At 42.1% G+C, this 26,398-nt stretch overlaps 1 protein-coding gene across 1 annotated transcript in view; it reads right to left on the bottom strand.

The window, feature by feature from the left end:
* Positions 1-25,707, bottom strand: part of P4HA2 (prolyl 4-hydroxylase, alpha polypeptide II) — a 30,579-nt gene extending 4,872 nt beyond the window's left edge. Inside the window, exons 1-11 of the mRNA XM_009890768.1 lie at positions 25,559-25,707; positions 18,292-18,384; positions 16,591-16,687; positions 14,245-14,396; positions 12,541-12,678; positions 11,026-11,265; positions 8,117-8,328; positions 7,142-7,318; positions 3,171-3,241; positions 2,837-2,936; positions 1,601-1,654 (exon numbers count right to left, since the gene is read on the bottom strand). Coding sequence (XP_009889070.1) covers positions 1,601-1,654; positions 2,837-2,936; positions 3,171-3,241; positions 7,142-7,318; positions 8,117-8,328; positions 11,026-11,265; positions 12,541-12,678; positions 14,245-14,396; positions 16,591-16,687; positions 18,292-18,373 — 1,323 coding nt within the window. The 5' untranslated portion in view covers positions 18,374-18,384; positions 25,559-25,707. The remainder of the gene's footprint in view (positions 1-1,600; positions 1,655-2,836; positions 2,937-3,170; positions 3,242-7,141; positions 7,319-8,116; positions 8,329-11,025; positions 11,266-12,540; positions 12,679-14,244; positions 14,397-16,590; positions 16,688-18,291; positions 18,385-25,558) is intronic.
* Positions 25,708-26,398: the final 691 nt, after the last annotated feature.

Below are 26,398 nucleotides of genomic sequence, written 5' to 3'. Positions count from 1 at the left end.
CAAGAAATAAAAGGTCTTTCCTGAAATGGGTTCATGAAAAAAAAAAAAAGCACCACCAAAAATCAAGATTTTTACATCCACGTATGCAAATTCAATGCAAAAGAGCCAACATAAGAGCACTGAGATTCCCTGCTTTCTGCCACTACTGCCAAACCCAGGTCCAGCCCTGCATTTCGGAACGTCAATGGCAAAAGATTTCTCTAACTTTTGAGCGACCAATAAAATCTCCAAGTTGTAATATGCAACTATTACCGCCTCCCTATTTGAGAACCGCAAGGGAACAAAAAGCCGCAAGGCTGATCGGGAGCTGGGGAGAGACAGCAGTACCTCTGTATTTCAACACCGAAATCTGTGATGCACAGAGAGCCTGCAGGACCAGCCCAAAACTATGGCAAATTCTGCGATTGCCTTGCCTTAACTGAGGACTGCAGCCAAGGTTACGTTCCAAGTGGAGCTCTGCCCCAGCTGCCTAATCCAAAAGTAAAGTCCACACTGGCCAATTTGATGGCTGAGGTCCTTGAGTTCAAAGGCTTCGAAGAGAATTTAAGAGCCTTTGCTTGACTCAGGAAGTGAAGCAGTCTTGAAGTTAACAGGAAAATTCTCTCAACAGGCCAAAGCTAACGAATATGAGCTTCCACAGTGCCGAAGTTTAGGATTTATTTTTATTTTTATTTTTTTCAAACAGTGCTAAGTAGAGTGCTCTCAATTCTGCACTCAATTATCAGGTCGCGCTCCGGCTGCAGCAATCCCTTCTACCAGGTAAAACCACTGGGACAGCCTGAATTAAGCCAGATTCCTTTGAAATGCCACGGTTCTACTGGCAACCAAGGCATCGGATGGATTTTATACTTGAAATTACCAGTCACCATAGCTTTTCAGTATGATTAGTACATTCACAAACTGGTTTAGGGCGACAATTAAGAACCTGTTCCTCTTTTCTCCCCATCTGCAGCAAACCAGAGCTGTTATCTGCCAGGTAGAGCCCTCTAGTGCCTAGTGCAGATCCAGCACCAATAAGCTGCAGTATCTCCAGCTCACTGTAGCACCGTCCTCCTGAACACAGACCCAACAAACCCTCTTCGGACCCTATAGCTGCACCCACACTAAGGGTTTTGCCAGAAGGGCTGTATGACCCATGACGATTTCCATAACAGCTACTTTTTTGGAGGGAAGCAAAGGGACATCTCCTGCTCAGCCAGCTCCTGCAAAGTTCATTTAAAATACCCAACAAAGCAGGATGCAGACAACCTTCTTGAATTCAGAAGCCTAATGGAACAATGCAGACTCACAACCCAGGGCTTGCAGACCTCAGTTTCCTAATGAAGTAATGGAAAGAGCATATTTGAGTGCTGCATGACTCCCTTTTAGTGTCTCTCTGCTGTGCAAGGAACCAAGGTGACAAAGATAAGCAGGCAGATTTGTTCACTGTTCTGCTGAACTTTCAGCGTCACAGAAGGCAGTGCGAAGGCTTTTTAAAAGTCATAATCCATCCATGCAACAGGGCTATACATTAAGTGTTTTAACAGAAGACAGTTTCCACAGTTTTCTCTCAAACTGTTCCCCCCTCCCCACCAAGAAATAATTCAAAGTGTGATCTTACCCTAGAAAAATCGAAGTGTGGCTCATACTGCCCTCCCATTCCATAGTTGGCAACCTACAGTGTGGAAGAAGGAACCATAAACATCTACTGAACTGCAAGTCACTGCTGCAGAAGATAGCGTTTGCCCTCAAGAGATCCAAAACATGCTTTGAGAAACAGCACTTTGTGGCCAGATTGTTATCTACAGCACACCAGATTTCTCTTTAGATTGCCCGAAATGAGGTACATGGATGAGAAACAATTTAAGTGCTTTTTCCCCTTCCTATTTGAAGGGTTTCACTTGAGAGTGTTTCTGAGTACCAAACATTTCTCAGTGGCAGCATTCTACTTATCAGTACGAGAGCCTGTTTTAACATGAATTAGCAGCAATAGTTTTACCATGCTCTTGCTCTCTCTGAAGAGGAGGGAGCTGAGTGCATGGATTTCTCTAGTACGCGTGTCCAAACTAGGAGATATGCAGCCCAGAATTAAATTCTGGGTCACACATGTACAATCTGTTACATACATATGTCCATCCAGGAACACAGAAAGCTCAAAGTAGCTTAAAAGCACCACTTTCCTTACTCTATCTGAAGATCACAAAACTTATGATTTAGTTACTGTGAGGCTGCACTTAACATGTCTCCAAGACCACTATGCAATTACCTGGTTCCTGTGGATGGCCAGTAATCAACAGCAGTTCCATCAGGCCTAAAACAGGAATTCAAGCAGCATGCAGGAAGAGAAGCAGTGAACAGGCTAAGGTACAGCTATTCTGGCAGTGCTGTACCACTCCTCTCTTTCTCCCCAACAGCCAGCCAAAGATCAGACTTCATATGAGAATATAGCAGGACTATGAAAAATATTTTGGTCTTTGAAAGCTTTACCAGGAAAGAGGTTCAACCTTTGCAGACTTGAAAATAAGTGGTAGGCATTTTCCTCAAAACAAGTCAGTAAATTACAGATTCCTGCACTAAGTTATCTTCTGTTTCTCGGTATCTCCACCCTTCTCTGCCTGGCACACAAAAGGGAAAACATCTACCTGCTAGGTCCTTACAGCTAGCAGGAGCTGGGAACACCCCACACTCTTCATAAACACCTTACTTACCTACTCTGTGTGCTTAGTCAGCAGACAACAGAACCCCTACAAGGGACTGGGCAAGAGCCAGCTTATGTTTATATCTGTGTAAGCACCGGACCACCCTGACCAGCAGCTGATTTTACCAGGATGCAATCTGATGAGACAAGTGTACCAACCTGCAATAGTTCAGCTGTTTTCACTGTTAACCCTGTGATCTGCTGCATTCGTTGATTCACCTTGGCCACAACAGGATCATCATCTTCCTCCAACCACGAGCTGGGATAAGGGAAGAATCAAAACATGTTATTTTGGAACACCAACCGCAACCACCCATTTCCCAAGGCAGAAGGATTCCTCTGCCTTCGGTCAGATGGCTGAAACAGCCATTTACCATGCATTCGTCGTGCAAGCTTTTGCTACATGCAAAGCAGTTCAAGTTTTCAGCTGTAGGTAGCAGATGATGGCTGTTAAGCACAAAAACCTTACAGCTAAACTCTTCTCTATGCTTACCTTTTGGATACCCTGTAGCTAGCCACTGTAAGGACACCGGTTTTGGGATCGCGTACTGTGGCTCGTGCCAGCTGTGTCAAAAAAAATCCCAAAGGGGAAGAAACACATCAACTACAGGTTAGAAAAGAAATTGTCTCTCATCTTAACCAAAATCAACACCCGATTTGTCCAATTTCAACATTTCACTGGATGAAAGTTATCGCTCCAACCTAGAGTTTGTTCTGATTTCATGCTAAATCAGTACATGCAGAAACACAAGTGCAATCCATCACCTACATTTGATCCTGGAAAAAGAATCTGACTGACTGCAGAAGCCATGATATTTGTTAAATCCACAAGTACTGCTTGCTGAACAGGTTTTGAAGGTACTTTTTTTTTTTAACAGCTGGAGTCAATATTAGCAAGAGGGAACAACAACAAAAGTTAACGACATACAAAGCCCAAGTTCTTAGCAAAGAGAAAATATCGTTGGATACTCCATAAATTTAATCAGCCTGCTCCTCATGTGGACTGAAAAAAACCCAACCTCATTACCAGATGAAAAATAACAAGTGAAAACTTTTACAGCCTGAGTTACAAACTATGGGGCAGGCAAATCTGCAACTCTCAACATCACTGTGCTCAGATTTTTCCAGTCGGAAGAGACCTGGAACATCTAATTCACAGAGACAGTTTGAGATGACGTTACTGCATTATGAAGGTAACTCTCCAAACGCACAGTTCACCTGTACATTTTAAACAGCGAGTAATGCATCATCACCACCACTACCAGGGAAAATCTGGAACTTGGCAAACCCGGTCAGATGTGCTGTGGTGTCAAAGCGATAGAGCAGCGCTAGCGTAACACAACAGGTCACTTTGGTTTCATACTTGCAGCTGAGAACAAGAACTGGGACACTCCTTTCTTTGACTGTAAACTCAGACCACATTTAAATTTAACTCCTGCAAACCACAAACACTTTAAATCATGCCTCCTTCCTCCCACTTAATTATAGGTCACAGAAAGCCACCTTATTTGCATTTTCTTCAGAGCACGCAATCATTATTTCCTTCATTTTTTCTCAAATGAGTCTCCAGCCAGCTCTACGGTCCGTGTCAGCTGTCTTGTCCCTATACAAGAGTTCTTGGCATAGCTGTTCCTGTAATTCTGACTCACTGTTATTTTGTTCCAGATTTCTCCTGCATAAATCACAACAGACTGAACATTGCTCTCCCCCTTGTACAACGAAGCCTAGCTTTTGGGATATAATTTAGCTTCCCAAACTTTTCATTCTGCTGCCATCTTCAAGCTTGTATGTATTTGCTTGATTTCAGCACATAGCATTTGTTCTAAATAAACCAGAACTAAAATAAGCCTGACTACATATTCCATATCTCCTCTTCTCTTTCTGGTAGACAGGCTTCTTCATTCAAGAAATATAATCTAGACCTCACTTGGTACAACCAGCTGCTAAATACGAGGCTTCCTCCTTCAGGATGGAGAAAGCAGCCTTATAATAGGCATTTCCCAGGCTTTGAAAAACCATCATAACACGCTGTATCGGTCAGAAGCTTCACCCAGTCTTCCTCTTAGAATCTGCATTTAGTTCAGCACGCACTCCATTGGCTTTTCCTCTGAAATTCGGTATTGCTGAAATCCTACAGCACTGAGTTCAAAGACATTCGGTGTGTCCTCCCCCATGCCATATTTTCCCCTGTTCAGGCATGCCTGTATTGCAGGTGACATCCAGAATTTGGGGAATAAGGTTCTCATACTTCCACGGCAGACCTGTCCCAATGCTATCCACACCAATAAAGTTAAGAATTTTCTCAACCCTTCCCAGTCAGCTCTGATGTATTGCCTGAAAAGTTGGACCTACTTTTTGGAACTGGAGTAAAAGTGATTGCATTTTGCAGAACAAGCATGAAAACCAACTTGAATACTGCTACTCTCAAATATGTACAGATGTTGTTTCTCTACAAAACAAAAAATATTGGCAAGTGTAAACTGCAGATAATGTTAAAGTGCTTGGACCCAAGAGCAGAAATTTCTTGCAAATGCATTTCAGAACAAAGGAAACACTCATCTTTCTAAGCCCAAAACTAACATACTACTTCAGAGTTCTGTCTGAAAGCTTCCATGACTACGAACTAAAATTTCCTGGCCGAAATTAAGCTGTATTTATTAAGGACCAGCTCATCACAGGACTTGCATTTTCCATTCTTTCAGCGGTACTGCAGAATTTAAAGCTATTTGTGCATCTGAGCTATAGAGAGATTTAGAAAAAACTAGTTCTAAGAAAATGGTTGCTTTTTTTTTAATTGAAAACTCTCATCTGAATCTTAAGACTACAACGTTCACCTACTCTTACAGGGACTGATCCCAGTTCTACACTACATAGATTGTATGAAAAATTCCTGTGACATTAGTAATATAAACAAAATTCAGCGAGCAAGACTTAAGACTTTCCATAAAACTTTGACCAAAAAGGGAAAACCAAACAAAAAAATTAAGAGCTACCTTATTCAGAATGTGCTTGATTTGATAAAATAGGTTAATTGATACGCTCTATTTGAATGTTTCCATTTTATCTGAAGCTCTTGAAGTTTTATAGTGTGATGTAATAGGAAAAAGTCTCCATTTATGGAGGTGAGAGTCCTCACTGAGACAGGAGTGTTCTGCCAACACTCCCATAGCTGGCTGGAAGTCACAGAAGTCCAGCTTCACAAACATCCCAAACTAATTATTATTAATAGCCTTAGGAAGCACCAGTTCCTCAATTGGTTTCTAACTATTTATGTTTACGTGTAGAAACACACACAGAAGGGCAATTCTTGACTGGAATTTTAGTATCACGTTTCATAGCAGTAGCTAGAAGAGTGCTAAAGTGAACCATTCATCTACAAAACCAGAAGTGCTTAGTTTTACATGCCTGTCAGACCTGACAGAAAAGTAAGGTGTAGCATCTGCTACTGACCTCACGCTGCCAGACTTTTTTTGGCTAGAAAGGAAACAGTTAGACAGGAAATTCCACTTCCAGAAAAAAATCAGACAAGATAATTACTAGTTTTGCACTGGGTAGCTGCTTTTTTTATTGTGTGCAGAGTCACTCAAATTCACACCACAGGTAACAGGTATTGCGTCAAAACTAGGGCTCCCACTCAAAGCTGCTGCCTTTAACTTGGATCCACACCCAGCATACCGAAGCAGTCACATCTGTTTCTCTGCTGCTCAACAGCAGCTATCTAGGCGGAAAAGTCAGTTCTAAAGTGCTCTGGGAGAGCGACTGTACTGTGCATTCTTCCTTACAACTACTCCATCCTTCCCAAGTCCCAGCCTGGGAATTACTTCAGAGCACAAATGATTTCTCCAGTCTGCGTTAACTGCATCACATTATTCCCAGCGAGCTGCGTGTGGCTCCACAAAAACACTGCAGTTCCATGTGCATGCACCGTGGCATCTAAAGCGCCTGTCTCTGTGCAGGTCTCCACTGTGGTTTAACACAGAAGCAGTGGATTCCAGGTTACTGAGGCAAAAACCCAAACCCCTACACATTCCTCTAGCACAACTTAAAACCCCCATTGTTTCTTCTCAATTCTGTTGGGATTTGGGCTTTTTAAATTCTTTTTTGAAGTTTAGCTCCATCTCAAAAGGCAGGCTTAAGGTATATTGGACACCTACTCCTATCACTGTAAGCCAGTCAGTCATCTACCTTTTCAGGTCTGGTCCCTAGGTTCCTAAAAGGTTTCCAAGGCATTTACTGAGAACTTTGCATAATTAAGTGCAACAATGCATAAATACCTCCAGCAGCCTGGACTTTATGGTTTTACACCACCAGGCAGTTTCGAAATCGTTCCACTTAGGCTCACAAGTGTAGTGTATCATTTCTAGCATGAAACCAGATCTTTCAAATTCTTTGCTTAGTCTTTGCTAATGGAGATTAAAGCACGGAATTAGCAACCACTAGTGAGATGGAACAGGATAAACTTACCCTTGGCTTAGCTAGTTGTTTAATTTTCTCAATTTCTTCATCAGACATGACATCATAGTATCGTACAATATGAGGGCTATCCCATTCATCTTCTTCCTTAAAAGGCGCTATGAGCAGGTGAGGATTTCTGTTTCCATCATGGTACCTACAAAACAGTCTTTTCTGTCTTCGAGGTGTCTGAAACAAAACACCAAACAAAAGATTGTTTGCTCAACCACTTTTCATGAACTTAAAACACGCAAGACAAAAACCACAATGGGCTTCGTTCCACAGACACTGGAAAAGTCATCAGCTGACTAGCAAATTTAAGAGGTAAGCATGAGTGATTCTGCAATTTACTGCAAATTAGAAACCCCAACATATGCCATCTCAAGGTACCACTTAGCAACATCTGAAACACTAACCTTTAGCAGAGTTAAACCATAATAAGTCACAGATTAAGCAAATAACTACACAAACAGCCAGCTGTAAAAAAAGTCTGGTTCTTGTAATTAAGACTATGCAGATCAAATAAATGGATTCCTTTCCTTGCACTGAGAATTAAAGCCACATTTGTTCAGAGGTTCTCGAGACTGGTTGGTGAAAACAGTCACCCCAGAAAGACACGTCTTTAAGATGCAAAAAGAGAGGAATAGTGTGATTCTGTAAGTGTGGCAAAGCATAATGAGCTCTCAGTGGAAAAAGCCTCCCGGTATATCGGTACAGCCAGCAATTGAAACGGCTGAGGAGACACACTGGGGAGAATCAACTGTCAACAACCTTTAAGAGGTCCAGTTCAGAGCTGGTTTTCTGTCTGGGATTAATAGCTAAAGAGAGGCCAAGACATAAGGTACAAATCTCAGCCTGGGCACAACTATACTTAATTTTTTCTTCAAAAACAGCTTCACAGAACGCAAAAAACTTAACACCTCCCAGCAAGCTTGATGACCCTTATGCAAAGGCAGCATAGTCAGGAAAGTCTTGCCCTTCTCTTACCATTTTTACCCCTTCACCTCTGCAAAGGGCCTCATAGATGTCACGCTCCGGCAAGTAGTCGAGAGGCCTCTCATAGGCACCACTTTGCACCACTGGTTCTGTCGTTGTCACAGTCTTGTTCATTGACTTCTCTTTCTCCTTCTCCTCTCTCTCCTTCTCCAGCAACTTCTCAAAGTACCGCAGATTACTGCCTGCTCTCTCATGAGTACTGTCTTCATTGAGAGAAAACCAGACAGAACCAGTGATTTATGCGATCTCATGAACTGTTAATACAAACAAGTCTATGTATCAAGACACAGCAATAATTCTCCCCTTCCTATAGCATTATCAGGTAACCAAAGGCATTGGTGCCAATCTGCACTGAAAACTAGCACTGGGAAGTTTCTCTCGTTGCAGGGGGAAGACAGGCATAGCCTGTGAAAGAATCATTTCTGGAAGGACCTATCACAAAACTTGTATTTCAGGGGAAAAAAAAAAAAATAGGATTTTTGGTCTTCACATCCCTCCTTTTATCTCAACTTTTCTGCCCAGTTCTACCTCAGATAAGCACATCATAGAGCTCATCAGCAGAGACCAAGCTAGCCTACTTATTGCACCCCTCCTCTCCACCGTGCTTCTCTCATCCCCCTGCACAAGCATGCTTTAACCACGGACTGTGGTGGAGTCCCAGCCACAGACTTCAGTCCCAAAGACTGCTTCCAAAGTCAGGAAGCTTGGAGGTATGCATGTCCATGGATACAGCATCCATCTCTAGATGTTTGTAACAGGTTTATATGGGAGGTAGCCTGGATCACTAGCATCAGTGGACCTATCATTAATGAGTTTATTAATGATGTTGGTATGAATTAATAAACAGAATCATAGAATAGTTTGGGTTGGGAGAGACCTTTAAGAGTCATCCAGCCCAACCTCCCTGCAATAACCAAGGACATCTTCAACTAGATCAGGTTGCTCAGAGCCCTGTCCAACCTGGCCTGGAATGTTTCCAGGGACGGGAGGGACATCTACCACCCCTCTGGGCAACCTGGGCCAGAGTCTCACCACCCACACTGTAAAAAATTTCTTCCTTTTATCTAGTCTAAATCTTCTCTCTTAGTTTGAAACCATTACCCCTCGTCCTGTCGCTACACTCCCTGATAAAGAGTCCCTCCCCATCTTTCCTGTATCCCCCCCCTTTAAGTACTGGAAGGCCATATAATCCCAAATCCCTTCAGTCCCTTCATCCCCCAGCCTGTACTGATATCAGGGGTTGCCCTAACCCAGGTGCGGGACCCTGCACTTGGCCTTGTTGAACCTCATGAGGTTCTTACCCACTTGCCCCACTGTCTATGTCATTGATGAAGATATTAAACAATACTAGTCCCAACACAGACCCCTGAGAGACACCACTTGTCACCAATTTCCATCTGGACATTAAGCTGCTGACCACTACCCTCTGGATGCAACCATCCAACCAATTCCTCATCCACCGAACAGTCCACCCATCAAATCCATATCTCTCCAGTTTAGAGAAGGATGTTGTGAGGGACCGTGTCAAAGGCCTTACAGAAGTTCAGCTAGATGACATCTGTAGCTCTTCCCTTGTCCACTGATATAATCACTCCATCATAGAAGGCCACTAGGTTGGTCAGACAGGACCTGACCTTGGTGAAGCCGTGCTGTCTGTCTCAAATCACCTCCCTGTCCTCCACATGCCTTACCATAGCTTCTAGGAGGATCTGTTCCACGATCTTCCCAGGCACAGAGGTGAGGCTGAAAGGATGATAATTTCCAGGGTCCTCCTTTCCACCGTTTTTAAAAATGAGTGCAAGATCCATCATCAACAGATCTTTACCCAGCACAACTAAGAAGGAACAATTCCCTGTTCACCACAAAATATTTCTGGACACTAGCACCTATAACAGTTTCTTTCCCTTCTGACCCTCCCAAGTTTGTTGTGTTTATCTTATTTAACTAACCCAGAAGGCCACAGAAGTAACCACTCATTAGAGCATAGGCTAATAGTGGCCAGATAAGGAAGTTGAGCCCAGGGCAGGGGAAGCTGCTGTTCCCAGGAGGGACTGCCAAGTCTGTTCCACTGTTTGGTGCTGATAAGGATTTGCATTCTGCTATCAGTGCTAAACCCTGTTATTGCAGAGGGAGCTAGATTCAACACGTATTCATATTCTTGTAAATTTTAAACTACGAATTCCAGTGTCTGCAGAAATTAGACTGATACACATTTCTCAACAGAAAGGCTTCACCCACTCTCAGGATGCAGCTAACATCTAAATTAAGAACCATAGCTGATTAAAAAACCATACAAATACATAACACAGTAAATGTTAATTTTAATTCCAATGCAGGAAGCAGGCAGAGTTGTGTAGGATGCAATGCTTATTTGCTTACTCAAGAGGAAGCTAGAAACAGATCAGAGATAAAAGGAGGTTTTAAGATACTCAATCTGCTCTAGATATTCAGAAATAAATACTTTGAGATCTCAGGTAAAGTATTCTTCTGGCTTCAAAGAGTACCTGCACTGAGGAATAAAGAGAAATACGTGTAGTCAGTAGGAACTTACAGAAGATACAGCACTCTGCCTAAGCCCATAGTAGCCTTGACCTCCAGTTGAGAGAACTCAGACTTTAACCATTACCAATCACAACATCTCAGTACACCGAAGCAAAGCACACAGGTGCAGTGACACACATATTTGGTCTTTGAGTAATAGCAGCATAGACTATAAGATAGCTTGTTAAAGATACTTCATGCATAAGTAGACTGTTGGGGTTTTTTTCCAGGACCTATTACAAGTCACCTGGCAGGATATCCTTCCAGTCAGCTCACTAATAGGTATGGGCCACGACTGTTCTTGGCTCTGTTGCTGGCAACACTCCCCAGCACTAGAATAGCGGGTTTTTTGTTCTTACCAAGGGATATCAGGCGTCTGGTAAGCTCCATGGCTCTGTGTAAATCCCCAAACTGGAAAACAGCATAGCTGAGATAATCTAGGATCTCCACTTTGCTGACTGTCGTATCCTCCCCTTCATCATGTTGTTTTAAGGCTTGTTCCATCCAGAGTACTGTGTGATAGTAGTCTCCGTCATTGTAAGCAGTCTTCCCCATACCAAAGCAGTCACCTACTGTCAAAGAGGATCTGTATTTTGTTCCTAAAAGTAAAAAGATAGCTTTAAGCAATCCACACAGAAGCATCTTTGCCTTCAAATACACAGGACACATTGAGGAATATCTGTAAATACAACAGATGATAAATCCAAAAAGGCTTCCAAAAGCCAATACTTTGACAACATTTCAGGTTCTGTACCAAACTGATCACCTTCAGAATTAAAGATTACATTCTAAAGATTACGTTCTGTGGCATTAGTTCCTTTGGAAACCAAGAGAAGCTTAACATAGAAGTTACAGCGTTAAGCTATTGTGTTTTCTGTTGTAGATAAAGGCAGAGCAGACTAACAGCTTAACAGATTTTACTGAACCTAAAAATTAACAGTGTTAGATGATCAGAGAAGCCTGACTATATGCAGAGCTAGCTTGTTTGCTCTTTACTGGAGGTGTATATTTGTGCATAAGCAAGTTGATTGCTATTTAGACAAACTGGGTACACATTTGACTGTAACTGTGCCCTGATTTCTGGTTGCTCCAGCTCAGCAGATGCACAGATAAGACTTCATTTTAAGTTCATTATTAATAACCTGCATATAATAACTAAGCCTGTTTTGTCAGCTCATCTACCCACACTCTCATGAAGCCTACTCAGTTCACCAGTAGTGTGTTGCTCACAACCATAACCTGTTTCAGTAAGTCTCTCATAAGCAGCAGCAACAAACACTTATCAGGATTCAGCTGCCAAACCACTGAAGCACCCCGATATATCTATGTACTTTCCAAAACATTTCTCTGTGGCAAAAACTGTTAGTCCCCATTTCACAGAAAGAATAGGAGCAAAGAGATTCAACCAAAGCCTCACTGGAAAACCACAGCAAACAAAAAGAGAGCCAAGCTTTGCCAGAGCCATCAGAGCAATGAATTATGGAGCAGCTCCTTCCCTCGGTTCATAAGGTACTGGGGACAGGAAGTACCCATAGTATTTGCTTACACAGTAACCACCACAAGAAAGTATGTTGTCCTTTGTTGTTTGGTATAGCGATCATAAAAAAAAAAAAAAATCAGCATTGTCTTTTAAAGTAACTCTAATTAAAAAAACCACTACTTGAGCTGGTCACTGCAGACTGTGGCACCTTGGCTCAGGTGGGAATCACCTCAAGGCTGTTCTCAAAGTGCTGAAGCAGATACGCCCTCAAGCATCTAATCTGCGCGGACTTTCAGCACCATGGTTCTTCCTCACTACTGAAAAAGGACTTTTGAAGAGAGTTTAAGGATGTTACCACTTCCTTTTAAAGTAGAGGAGACCTTTGTGCACTTACCTGGTAAGTTCCCTCTTGAGAGAGTTTCAGGATCCAGTTTGTATGTGTCCTGTAGGCGCATCAGAGCCTTTGCAGCTCCAGTCTCATCTTCTTCAGTTGGAAAAAACTGACGCTGAATTGTAAGATTTGCAATAAAGCCTTTGCAGTAAAAGGGAAAGATGTTACTTCCAGAGTCTGAATAAATATCAGTACCAGATTAACACAGAAGAGGAAACATCTGCTTTGTTTTGGGAATTGAGACTCAAATAATCCAGGTTTAAAGCCTCCTATTAGGCTCTCAAGTTACAAAAACATTGTTTTCTGTCTCATTTTAGGAAATACAGCTCACGAGCAAGAGACAAAGCATAAATAACTAAACACCCCCATTTTCTTGTGCCACACAATTACTAAAGTACGATGTGAATCTAATAATCTTCATTCTCCTATAATGTCTCCTAGCACAAAAACTTGATAGCTTTCATCAGTGCTCTTGCAAAATATGCACAGAGACAACCACGGATCATAGTACCAGACAATGATCTCGGACTCTGTACTCCAACCTGTAAAGCCACGAGAGCTTTCCATGTCTCAGCTCAAGGAACAGAGACCCCGATCCACGATCCCCTAAGTAGGGGTAGAGCCTTACTCAGTAAGAAGCTTTTAAACCTGACACGTAAAGACAGGTGACATTTAGAAATAAAATTAAATGCACTGCATAAATATATCAAGGCTGTATAGCAGGTTGGTTGGGCAGATGCAGGGACAATCAACTGAAGGAAAACCACCCAGCCATTTCCAGTCATGTAGCAAGTAAAACTGGGAAAGGAAGCCTTTAGAAAAAAGAATTAATGACAGAAGTACTCAATAGAACTGAGTATTTTATTTCCATCTAGGATGACTATTCCAAAAGGCAATAAAAATCTTGGCTGGAAAAAACTTCAAAGTACCTAAATTTTAGCAAATGCAAAGTAGAAACGGAAAACATGCAGTGTTCTGCCTGAAAAACATAGCCTCTTCTCCCTTACTTTCAAGGAGTCCAGTAAAAATAAACCTGCACTTAAAAAAAAAAAGCAAGCTATGGAAGCAAATTCAGGCAGACACTTTGACAATATGATGCAAAAGCAAAGATTAGTACTGGGAACATTTATTTAGAAGGACAGGTTTACAGACAGCAATTGTATATTATCCTGCTATCGACAGATTGAGTACAACATCTGCCAACTGTTAATGCTGGGATTGATATGAATTCCTTCACCAATTCAGTACAGGTCTCGTATTCTGATTCTTCTATCTAATCTACTGATCAACGTGGTCAAAAAACAATGGTCACCAAAGGAAGCGGGAGACTGGGAAAGCAGATGAGTAAGTTTTTATGTAAGAGGAAGATAAAGCTTAAGACTAAGCGTAAAACAACAGTTGCCACCACAGCTGACCGCTTTGGTATATCCCATTCTCCCCTTTGCCCCAAACAGCACAAGCCAAACAAAACGCAACAGGCCTAGAACAGATAACAGTTGGAGTCTTGACAGATGTGGTTCAGTAGCAAGTTTCACTCACTTGGGTAACGAGTAAACAAGAGGCCAGTCATTAGTTTAAGTTTCAAACAAGCTTGGCAATAATATTTAAACCACAGCTGAATCTGCAGCTTTGCAGAATACAAGGAGGATAAACAACTGTGTTGTAAAGCTCCCTCCTACTGATAGCTTCTCCCCTGTCACTCCTTACCATTTGTTGTATCCTGAAGAACCAGGTTTTCCAATTCCAGCCAGTCAGTGTTTAAACGCTTCACCAGTTTATATGCATTCACAGGATGTGCCAGATACCCTTCTGGATCAGAGGTCGATTTACTAGTCAGTACCTCCATTTTTTCAGCCCAGCTGGAACGAGAAGTGTAGTCCTCAGTCTGAGAACAATTTATGAGTACATGCCTTCCTTCTCAAGTCATCCTAATTACACAGCTAGAATCAATTTATTGCTGCTTTCACCATCATAACCAGCTTTCAAGCTTTTAACTTAACAAGGATAAAGTGAAGTACAACTGTGTTTTTTTTTTAAATTACAATAGTCTTTCTTTTAAAAGAAATTTGTTTCCCTGCTTACTACTTTAAACCTTACTACAGTGGGCGTGCATCTCACTTACAATGAGTCTTAGCCATCAATTTTCAGCATGCTGCACTTCCGAAAATAACGAGATAGAGCACACAATCACTGCGAGTGTCACTTATCTGAGTAAAAATACAAGCATAAATAAAACCCCAAGAGCTTTTTAGCTTTATGGAAACGAGACCTTAAGCTTTGATTTTCAGACTGGGAACCCTCAGACAGTGGCAGTGCTGTCAGTCACCCAGATTGCACTCTTGGTCAGCTTCAAAGCAGTAGTGGGAAACTTCACCCTCTGTGTTATGGTACATTCGAATTGCCAACTACATTGCTGATACTTAAGTGAGCATTTCTTCTGTTGCCCTTCTTGTTATCCCTTAACACAAACATCTGGCACAGCTGTGTGCTCCTCTTTCAGTACTCAATAGGAAGAAAACACTCTGCTGAGTTAAGAGTGTAACAGAACTTAAGAAATCCCCTGAGAGCCTGTAATCTCAGGCTCAGTAAGCCGTGAATGAACTACGGTTGCAAACAATTTTACATAAGCGCAGGTAAATATTGTCAGACTACCTGGCTGCTTCTTCTATGCTATGAAGTTGCAACAGAACTCAAGATGTTTTTTTTCAGAGATCTTTTGTAGAGATATCAGATTAACACCATGTATTAAGACCAGTCTCACCTATACCTTCTTTTTTAATTTAGACTTTCACTATGTCTAACATTTTGTTGCAAAGTAGTAAATATTGTCAAGTTCTAGTCTCTTTATTCACATCACAATGTGCTTCTGAATCATAAACACGTCCCTGGAACTAAGAGACAAAATACTGAAAAGTGTTACCATATTCAAACGATGACATTTAGCACCTGTTACAAAGCACATGCCTCATACACTAGCAGGGTGTGAGGGCTCAAATACTGACACAGTGGTCGAATACTCTTGCTTACAAATACAGGTGAACTGAAAATTTAACACATTAAAAAAGCACTTGCATATGTCAGGCCATAAAAAAAGACTTTTTTTCAAAAAAAAAAAAAAAGACCGGTTTGTACCTAGATCTAACTGACGTTTTCTTTAACAATACTTGAAGAGGAGATCACTTTTCGTTAAAAGGGCAGCTTTTCAAGAGACAAACAGTTGTGTATACGAGTGACAAGGAATTCATATCATTTCACTTACTCCATAGCCCTGTCCCCACTCTGCACCCTCAAAGGGAGATCAAACTGCCACATACAGCCTGGTGTTTAGAAATTCTTTGGAAAGCATGGCTCCAATTAGAGGCACTCTGCTCTTCTGAATCTGGACCTCATTTAGACTATTCTAGTGTCACGCCCTATCAGACATTACTTTCAGCTAGATAAGTATTAACAGTCTGCCTAAGGGACACAGAAAATATCGGTTGTCAGCAAGAGCTTTTCAAGGGATCTAAGTGAACGGTAACGTCCGAGATGTTCCGTAGCCAGACAGGTGACTGAAGAGAACAAGGCCAGAGAGCCATCCCTAAGAGCAAAGCCAACATGGGAAGAAAGCCGGGGATTCGGTGTGTGCTCCACTAAACAATGCAGCTGGCACACTTTGCTGTTGTAAGAAGTGCTGATGCCGCAAAACAACAGGTAACACAGAGCACCGGCACCCAGAGGCACTTAACTCACAGGGATAAGGCTCCTCTGACATGAGCAGTGTCTTCTCCACAGGAGCACTGTGATGGTACACGGACAGGGAAAAGTGGGAAGAGCCCAGAGACAACAGTTTCTAAACAAGCGAAGTCTGAACAATAGCTGAAGCAGGCCCCCTCTCTGCAGGTTTATGGGAATAAATTACAACCAAGTTAGTACCTATGGTCTGACTGCTATTACCTACTGAGGACACACTAATAAGATCTAGCAGCAAAAAGCGGTGACAAAGGGGTGTGGTGTAACTGAACACAGATGAGCCATTTTGTCACCCTTCATTATAGAAACCTCTCCCCCTACCTTTTAATCTGAGAGAGCTTGTTCTCTTCTGCTCGGATATATTCCTTTAAAGACTGTACCAAGTCTTTCTCCGCATAAATCAGGTCTGTCATTTGACCTAAAAACAGAGTATGAGCAAACGTTAATCAGACCTAAAAAAGTAACAATTTCCAACAGCACAGAAGACAGACCTTCGATGCTCTAGGGCAATTAAAACCACCACAAAGAACAGACAAATTAAGGGTGTGCACTTCAATGCCTGTAAACCACAAAAGCCATTATACATATAGGTCTGGCATTCAAATGCTTCAAGGGGCTTTTAAAATCCCAGCTTCAATGGCTCATGTAGCTTTACTGTGACCCTTCCACTGCCTCTGAATTACTTTTAGTTTTACAGTTGTATGCAAGACAATGAAAAGAAAGGTTTGACATTAATACAGCTATTGAGTCAAAGCAACAAAAGATCCAAGTAGCTGCCAAAGCATCTGTTCTACATATGGACACAGATTAGGTCACGCTAATAAATTATTAGCCTAACTATTGGCATCACTTAGAATTACAGCTTTTCAATACGGGTAACTGTGGAAACACAACCTAACATTAAGTACAGCGGAATTTCAGACTAATGTTTATAGGACTGACACACACACTCTCTCCTGATTAGCATTAGTGGAAATTGCTAGCACATCAATCCTAATTGCTATGACAAACCTTGCTTTTCAAAGGCCAAACACTGAAAGACCGGATGAGATTTATACATGCGGCCACAGCTTTAGTTTCAGCATTCCAAAGTAATTATTAATGAGGCATGATTAAGCAGATGGAAGTCAGCAGGCTGTGCTATTTGCAAAGTTAGGAAAGGTTCAGGAATAGGTAAGTGGAAAGAAAAGGCTATCCTTCACAGTAAATTTCTACAAAAAGCTACTTAATTTAGGAAAAGAGAGAACCGAATAAAGCACATGTAGTTAAATGCTGTTTAGCCATCTCGGGGGCACGTGCTGGAGGTTGGTAGGGAAACACCGCTGCGCCTTGCTCTGGCTGAGCGGTTCCACACAGTGGTGCAAAATAAACCACCGGGAGTTCTGAGTTTTACCATTCAGAAACACAGCTCCACTGGGCTCAAAGCATATTCTGGAGAACAGCCAGCTGTAGTTAATCAACCTCTATTATCCTTATGGGGGCAAATTCCCCACGCTGTTCCACAGGAAAACAGTAGGCCAAGTCACGGCAGAAAACTCAGTTTGTGCTTATTTTTAGGCTGTACCACAATCATACATGGTTGTATCACAGCTATTAGAACACAAAAACTAAATTGTCATAAAAAAATCAATCTATTTTCAGATTTATAACAATATGAATTCTTCAGGATTTACTCAGGTCTTACAAAATACACATGAGGTAAGGGGGATATTAATTTTTCCTTCGACACCTAACTCCAGCTTTTTGAGAAGACAGGAGATTTCAGGTTCTGTGAAGGAAAATATTTCACATATTTATCACTTAAATTCTCTTCATAAATCATAAATTCAGGACTAAGCTTCTTAGCATAAGGTTTGTGCTGTGTTCAAGACAACAACAGGTGCACAGTTCTTGATAAAACAGAGGAACTGTCTTATTTTACTGACAGTCCCCAGAGAAGCCATATGCTTCAACTGTAAACTTTAACAGTTTTGGCAATCACATTAACTACATCACAACATCATGCATTAGCTCTTTCCACACCTATGGAGGTGAAGAACTCCGCTTCTGTGCGCCAGATCAAGAAAATACAGGTAAAGAACACCAACTGCAGCCAGGGCTTCATCTTCTAGATAGCTCAAACCTGGAACGAATTAAAAGGAAAAGGGAGAGTAAAAGTGATTAGCTTATTTGTAAGGAAAAATTCAAGGCATTAATCTTCATCTTCAGTCATTTCACCCTCATGAAAATGATTTACATCCTTGAAAGACTGAATTCTAACCAGTAAAGCTTGAAAAAAAGTCTTCTTTAACCACAGGAGCCTCAAATGCTATCTGGTATACTCTTTGGGAATTGCATGGAAGACACTGCAGTCCACAGAAGGCCCACATGACAGAAGCAATGGAAGCAATATATTAATATATTTGTCGACAGGCAGTGAGAACGAGATTTTCTGCAAGGGCAGTTCAATGCCTTCCACATCATGCATAATTACAGCTGGAAAATAGGAGAGTATACAAAGTTGTATTATATTCCAATAATAATAAAAGTCTAAATTAAATGGTCAGACTTGGAGCATGCTGTGAAACTCAGTTATATAAAAGCTGTCTAGAAAGACAAATAGCGAGAAAGCCAAATAGAGGAATACAGCATTTAGAAGCGTGGAAGTGGCAGCGATGGTTGGAAAAGTTGAAAGTGAAATTTCCAACTCTGCTTATTCAAGATGCATCATCCCGGCATATTGGCCTCTGGGCATAACCCTTATGACTTCTGTATTTCAAAGGCTGTGCCAGCTCAGAAACCCAGCGCCTCGAGAGGGAGACTGAAAGCAGACTATTATTTTTTCTAAGACACAGCCCAGCGAGGGGATGGAAGGGAAAGCCAGTCTGCGCAGACAGGCAGACTTGGTAGTAGACAAGTGATGTAAGGGATGCCAGGTCCATACAGAAGAGCCTCCTGGGAGCTGTAATTCTCTTGGTAGATCTGATGGCCAGGACTGCCTCTTCCAGGGAATTTATGAAGAGTCTGCACTGCGCTTGGATCAGCCCACAGCTCGCTCCAGAGCTGCCTGAGCACCGAGCAGGAACAGCCACCACAGCCAGCCCTCACGTAGGAGCCCCGCTGCTCAGCAAACGCTCAGCTCTCGTAACACCCATGCACATTCTCAAAAGGAAGGCGACAACTGTTCAACTTAATCCAAGAAGCAATTATTCTTTTTTCCTACCCATTGTACCTGGGTAAACTGGTGGCTGCAGGTGACTTCTTGCAACCTGCTCTTGCTCCAAATACAGTAAACAACATGCAGCTATTTGGGGCAAAATGGAATCACTTGCATCTGATGAGAAAGAGGGATGGAGGGGAGAAGAGAAGGGAAAATACACAGAATATCCTAAAATTTCAATAAATGCAACAAGTGGGAACGTATTAAAATAAGATAATTCTGGAACAACTCTAGTTCATTGTTCCCTTGGGCTCCACATATCCGCCTGCACAACAGGAGACGGAAGGTAAAAGGTGGATACCACCCCTTCCTGCTGGGTTTTTCAAGCCCACAGCATGATGGAAGCCCTCACCCTCAGTTGAGTTCACCAGTGTCACGGACACAGACACCAAACACACCATCAGGGTTGATACCATTAATGAGAACATTAGAAATAGCTCTGTTCTCCGCTATGTATTATCATATGGCAAGATGATTGTCTTTAAATTATTCTTTTGATTACTTTAAAAGACTACATGAGGAATCAGAAACATTTACCACAACAGTTTGCAAGCATGAGTAAGCAGGAAAATGTCTCACAGTGTCATAATAAGTCTTCTCCTTTCCCTCTTCTGCTTCTCACCCCCCTGCAAAACCGCATATTCCCAAACTGCTTGTTTAAGTTAGTTCAGAACTAGTACATGGGTAATCTGAGAATTGAGTAAAGCTGAATGAATAGTACCATGCAGAGGTCTGCCAATACTAAAAGCCACAATAAATGATGTAGCAGAAAGCACAGCAAGTCAAGAGCACTTGGTAAGTACATTAATTTGGATATATTAAGCCACAACTGTCCATCTGCATAGTCTGTCGTCGTTTCACAGAGTGGTTTTTTGGATGCACTACACAAAGCCTGGCAAAACAATTACAAGGGAATTTTCCAGTTAAAACAACACAACTCTACATTCTCCGCCCTGCACCTCCCCACCATGTTCTCTCATGGCTGAGGATATCTGCCAAGAAGAACACTTACTACAGCTAGCAGCTTGTCTTTATAGCAGATCTTTAACAGCTTTGCCATCCTACTCAGATTTACTTGAGTCAATAAACAGAAACCTCAGTAAACAGAAGTCAGCTCTTGCTTGAACAAGCAGGACACCTGGCTGCAGGGTTTTCAAATTGTTTGTACACGTTCTTTTCACAGCTGTTACTTGGCAAACCAGCACAAATAATGACTTACAGGAGGCTGAGCATAATGTTATAACCACATTCTTGGACAGCACACGCGTGTGTGCGTACACACACGTATGCATGCCCACCCCACCACAGCTAAACCATCTGCTAACAAGGAGGGTAAGAGAGGCAGAAGGGACATTAGCACCTCCTACCTCAATAACTAAATTGAGACAAATGTTTATAATGAGTTTTATTCAAACAGAGAATGGAAGAACTTAGTCGCACACAAGTGCCAGATAAGAAGTCTCTGTAGGACAAATACTGCCTACGTTCTTGCCTTTTTTTCCTACAGCATCTTCAAATGATGAAGACATCATGCCGGACAGGTGAGTTTAGGATCTCCTTTTATTTAAGTGAGAATAACAACATTCTTCTGCAACAGACTGAGAAGGCTTGAGCAGAGCCACAGGGCTCAGTTCAGCCTTGGGCTACAAGAGCCCCTCAAGCAGGAACCGAGCAGGCAGTTCACGCTGCCCTCAGCCAGGGCTACAAGACAACCCAGAAGAACAAGCGTGCTGTCCTGGCTCCTCAGGCTGCATCGAGTCCTGCCACCAGAGAGACCCTAAGGCCACATGTTCCTCACAGGTAAGGAACTTACACAACTGCCTTACCTGAGGGACTGTTCTCACTGTAGCAAGAAGCTGCTCCAGCAATGCCGATAGAGCTAAAACTTCTCCATACACAGTAACAGATACTTAATGCTTTGCTCCTTTCCTTCCCTTAAATGTGCCCAGCCAGCCAACCAAATGGATATTGTATAAACACTCCTAAAGGAGTGTAAGACCTCAGTGAATCATTGCTCCCACTGGAAAGAGTGCTGTCAGACTTCAGAGAGCACTGGCAGAAGGAGAAAAGGTTCTTCTAGACAAAATAGACCAGGGTGGAATTTTTCTCCACAAGCTAGACTTAATTCTTTGTTAAATAAGCTTTCTAAAAATTCTCAATCAAGAAGATATAAAAGCAAAAACCTGACTTATAAAAGTTACTTGCAGATCTACCAGGGTTACCAGTTTCTCACCCACTCTGAATTTCATATCTAGTCATGGGGGATTCAAGCTAGCTCCCACACAAGCCAAAGGAAGGACTTTTTTCAGGTCAGAAGAAGGAACAAATACTTATTGCTCATCTAGTCCCTTTAGGGCTCCCACTTCTGATCAAACTGATAGGCAGCAGTCTCCTTTGTACACCACAGAACAAGAGCATGATCCTCACAGAGCCTTCTTTGGGCAGGGGACAGCACATCTACCCACATATGCTGAATCTAGAGGCCCTAAAAACATGAACCCCTCTCTCCTCCTTCACCCCACAGAAGAGCCTCAGTGAGTACCATTCAGTTGGCACAATGGTGTATACAGAGAATCGATTTGCATTCTGCAGCTTTTTTAAAGTGTAATCATAATAGCACACAGGATAGTGCAACTTGCATCTTCAATTACCTATCTCATGGCTGATCATTCGCTCCTGATATCACTTTTCATTCCCAGATAAGGGTGTCCTTGGAAGAAAAAAAGTCAGAAGAAACCCCCCAGTTGCCTGACAGCCTAACTAAAACCAGGGACTAACAAAAGCGAGTCCTTCATCCGGGCTCCAAATTTGCACAGACTTCTCATGCAGAAGAATTAAACTAAGTGGAAGCGACATAAGACCAGTCTGTGTACTTTAAAGAATAGAAGTCATACCCCTTACTGTTGCTTATTATGGCAAATCAGGCCAGAATGTGTCTCTTGCTGTATTGTGGACTCTCATTTTGATCACATGAACTCCAGAAAAAAAACCCCACAGTATTCTTCCACTCCGCCACTTAGACGTGATGCACTTCCTTTGCTACTGGGCTTCTCCAGGGGAAGCATGGAACTGGGGTGTGTTTTAGCTGCTCCAAACTGCTACCAGGAAAGTCCCCTCTCATTCCAAAGACTAGGGGTGTGTAGGAGGGAGATTCACAGGGTTAATTTCAGCCCCTGTGAATGCTTTTCTTTCTAAGTCTGTATTTCAGTCTCCAATCCACAAAACTCAGATGACATTACCTCACAGTCACTCCCAGATGGTTCACATTCAAGACAGCAATACAGCTGGGTAACAGCTAAAATAGGTATAACAGATAAGTAAAAAGTGAAAAGAGAGCACTGAGTGTGCAATACTTCATTGATCCATATGAAATTACAAACCGTCACTGGTCAGCAGACTGACAACTCACCACTTCAGAACATTACCAATACTGAACACAGATCACTGATCTGTCAATATCTTAGGTCATCAGACATTCTCCTTCATGACAAATTTTAATTAGTCCTAACAGATCTAGTTTTCTATTTCTGCCAAGTTTTTTGTTTGTTTTTTTTCTTGTTTTTTTCTTGTTTGTTTGTTTTTTTCCCCAGAGCATACAGCAATGGTTTCTTCCAAGCAATTAAGGCAGACTACCGTTCACTAGTTTGGTTCCATTCTTACAGACCCACACTTTGCTACAGGGGAATAAAGTTTGTGAGACAAAGTATCATAACTATATACTGTCAAAATCTGCTTAATATATTGTTTTTCTGAACCATCACAATGCAACAGCTTACAAGTTGATGTCACAAATACGGGTTACAGCCTGTCTCCTCTTCTGTGCTTGCCTACACTATTAAAGACACCTGGAAAATCACTGCCAAAATAGCTGCTTCCACTGTATCTAAATTTAAAATATCACGGTGAAATCTTCCAAGCAAATCACTACTTCAAAGCCACCTCAGGCCACAGATGGGTTCTTGGCACATACACAGTTGAGGCCCACATGCCAGGCTCTGCAGGCTCTGAAGAACAGTCCATCCTCAAACAGCAATTTGAGGTTGGACTCTTGGATGAGACAGGTTTGTCTGGGGCTTCTCCAAATGCCAGCGTCTTTCACCCACTGTCTTACTGCTTGCAGACACAGCAAGAAGTACTGAACTGACCACGCAGCTGGCTTCATCCCCTTTCCCCTCCACAAACAATGGCGCTTCAAAAGTAGGTAAGAACTTGCTGTCAGTATTGATGGCTGTAGACAAAGCTAATTATATTTAAGTGGAAAATACTACAAAAAAACCTGCAAGATTGCTTACATACTTTAGAGCCAAAAGATGGGCTGAATTGTAAACAGATTTTCAGGATGTTGCCAAGGAAGAGCTTCTCTCCATACCTTTATAAGAAAGGCAGCCATAAAAACCATCCAGCTTATAGCAGTATTTCAAGTCTTGCAGATTGGCCTGACACATTAACCAGGAGATGCCTGGCACATTACAGCTGCTATAAAACTATTTTAAAATTATTAAATATTAAGGAAACATATTCATTTTATCCTAAGAAAGTGCACCATCACCATTGGCCGAAGACTTTGAAACAAGTAATGCCAGGCCAAAGCTCATTATTCACAGGAACTCAGTGGCTCCAGCATTCAACCGCTCCTCTGACCAAAAGAACTTTGGATTTAAACGCCTGTCAGCGCCCCACCCAGACCGCACTGTCATATCTTGAAGCTCATGTCAGGATTCACGACGCTGCCAGCACAGCATGCAGTTAGTTACCTCGCTACAAACAGCTAGCTCTCAGCCATACTCAGGGAGACCAGAAAGGCTTTGCGCCCTTTCAATATCAGGTGCCTTCTCGCAAGCGAGTTCTCTCCATCATCAAACAACTGCTTCCCAGCTCCTTCCTCCAGTACACGTTGGATTTACTGCTCAAAGCAGCTTATGCCAACGTCACTACCTTTCTTGCCAAAGGGTTTAATGTGCATCTGAAAACAATTATAATTGCCTAGCAAATAATACAACGCGATCGCCTTGTATTTTTTGAGGCAAGCCAAAAGAAAAGGAGGAAAAGCTGTTCGGTTGCACGCATTAACAAGGATACAGTACATTCATGCAAAACTGCATGCATTTCTGGTAACACGGAATGGCTTGCTGTCCTTCATTATAACAAACTTAGAAACTATCAGCATCTTGATTAGCTCCCAACAGTTGCTTTTTAAACCATAGTAAAGAATATTTCTTCTGTACTCCAGCAGGCAAGAAAATTCATGCTAATCTAAGGCACAGCAAATCTGCCTGCATCGTACCTTGCAGCACCTGCAAGCTCATCCCGTATGAAATGGACTACAGTCAAACCCCACACTGTTAGTGAAGACAGGACAGCCAGACTGCACGCTCTTTTCCCACTAGAGCTTATTTCTCAGCATTAGAATTTAGACCGCATTTTACTGTGCAAAGCCCATAATTTTAGTACATCATGATACTTAACATAACCTTCCATATGCTGTGCAGCATTAAAAAAAATATCTTCCTGTTCAGAAAGGATGGGGGTTGCATAGAAAAACAGTGTACCATCAGCAAATTGTTTCTTTCAATTAGTATCAGCAATTTAATTAAAATCAGACATTATCTCAGAGGTGTGTGGGTTGACTCTATTCTAAAATCACCCTAGAACGTGCCCCCTACCATACTCCCCATTCTCATTTATCAGACATATACAAAACCATACACAAAAATCAGAACTAGTCATAGGAAAAATATCTGTGTTTACAGCTTGCTTCTTTGGAAGTTTGCCAATATGCACAGCATGGAAATTATAAACAGGCTGGATTCCTGACTTAAACCTAGAATGAAAAACTTCTTATACTAAATGTTAAATCATGCTCCCTCTGCTGTTACTGTCTTTGAAATACATAATCATAATCTGGGCTCGTACTTCTGCACTGGGAAGAGCTACATTAAAAAAAAAAATCTTAAGAAATTATAGCATAAGCAAGAAGCAAAATTCTTGTCTGTTAGGGTCACAGCAATGCCAATTTACAACTGTAGAATAATTTTCTGCCTGTAAAATAAAACTGGCAGTTATTGGTTGCTATCTATATTTACAACATACCTGTGGGATTACTTCCTAGGTCCTAAATGCCAGAAAGCTGAAGTATCACCCTGGTAAAGATGGCTGTGGTGGCCTTTCAGCTCAGCTTCGCCCTCACAAAGCACCTAGAAAATTAAAGGGCAAGAGGTTTTGTTACAAAAACGTCTTCTGGGGAAACCCTGCCTTCAGTACTTACTCTGAGGAACAGAGGTGATTACTGGCTAGAAACACCAAACATCACAAAGCCAGACAGCTCCAAACATAGTCTTTATTTACACATCCTCTTTCTTCCTTGTTTCCAGGTTATACAGACATTCTTTGTAGCTTGAAATAAAATTATTCCTGTCTGGCCAAAAGCATGTTTTGCACTACTATGACACAGCAAGCGACCGTGCCCCAGCCCAGCTGCGATAACCCCCTAGGTAGTGCCGTTAGCTTCCACGCCAGCCTGTCCTCCACCGCCTTGGCACAACCCTTCTCCACCACGGCTTCGATTACTGCATGGTACCAGTCACGCACGACTCCCTGCTCTCCTGCCTTATCCACCGCTCGGCTGCACGGCTGTGCGCTTTGACAAAAACAAGGACAAGCATTTTCCAAGAAAACACATCGCAGGTTAAACCCAAACGAGATGGGAGCAGAACAAGTGGGGTTTGATCACCTTTACGAAGCTCAAGACATCGTTTCCTCTATCTCGGGGCTACGGCAGGCTGGCAGCACACATACAGGGGGTTAATGCCGCTGACACACTGCAATCTTGCCAAGTTCTGCCTTACTACCTATCAGTCCTGCCTACATTCACAGGCAAAGGAAAAGCAGAATCAGCCCTTCCACCCCACTTTTTTTTTTTTTTTTTTTTTT

Source organism: Charadrius vociferus, unplaced genomic scaffold, assembly GCF_000708025.1.
Source record: "Charadrius vociferus isolate BGI_N301 unplaced genomic scaffold, ASM70802v2 scaffold370, whole genome shotgun sequence".
NCBI classification, from domain to species: domain Eukaryota; kingdom Metazoa; phylum Chordata; class Aves; order Charadriiformes; family Charadriidae; genus Charadrius; species Charadrius vociferus.
This window is presented reverse-complemented; position numbering and strand designations above follow the sequence as displayed.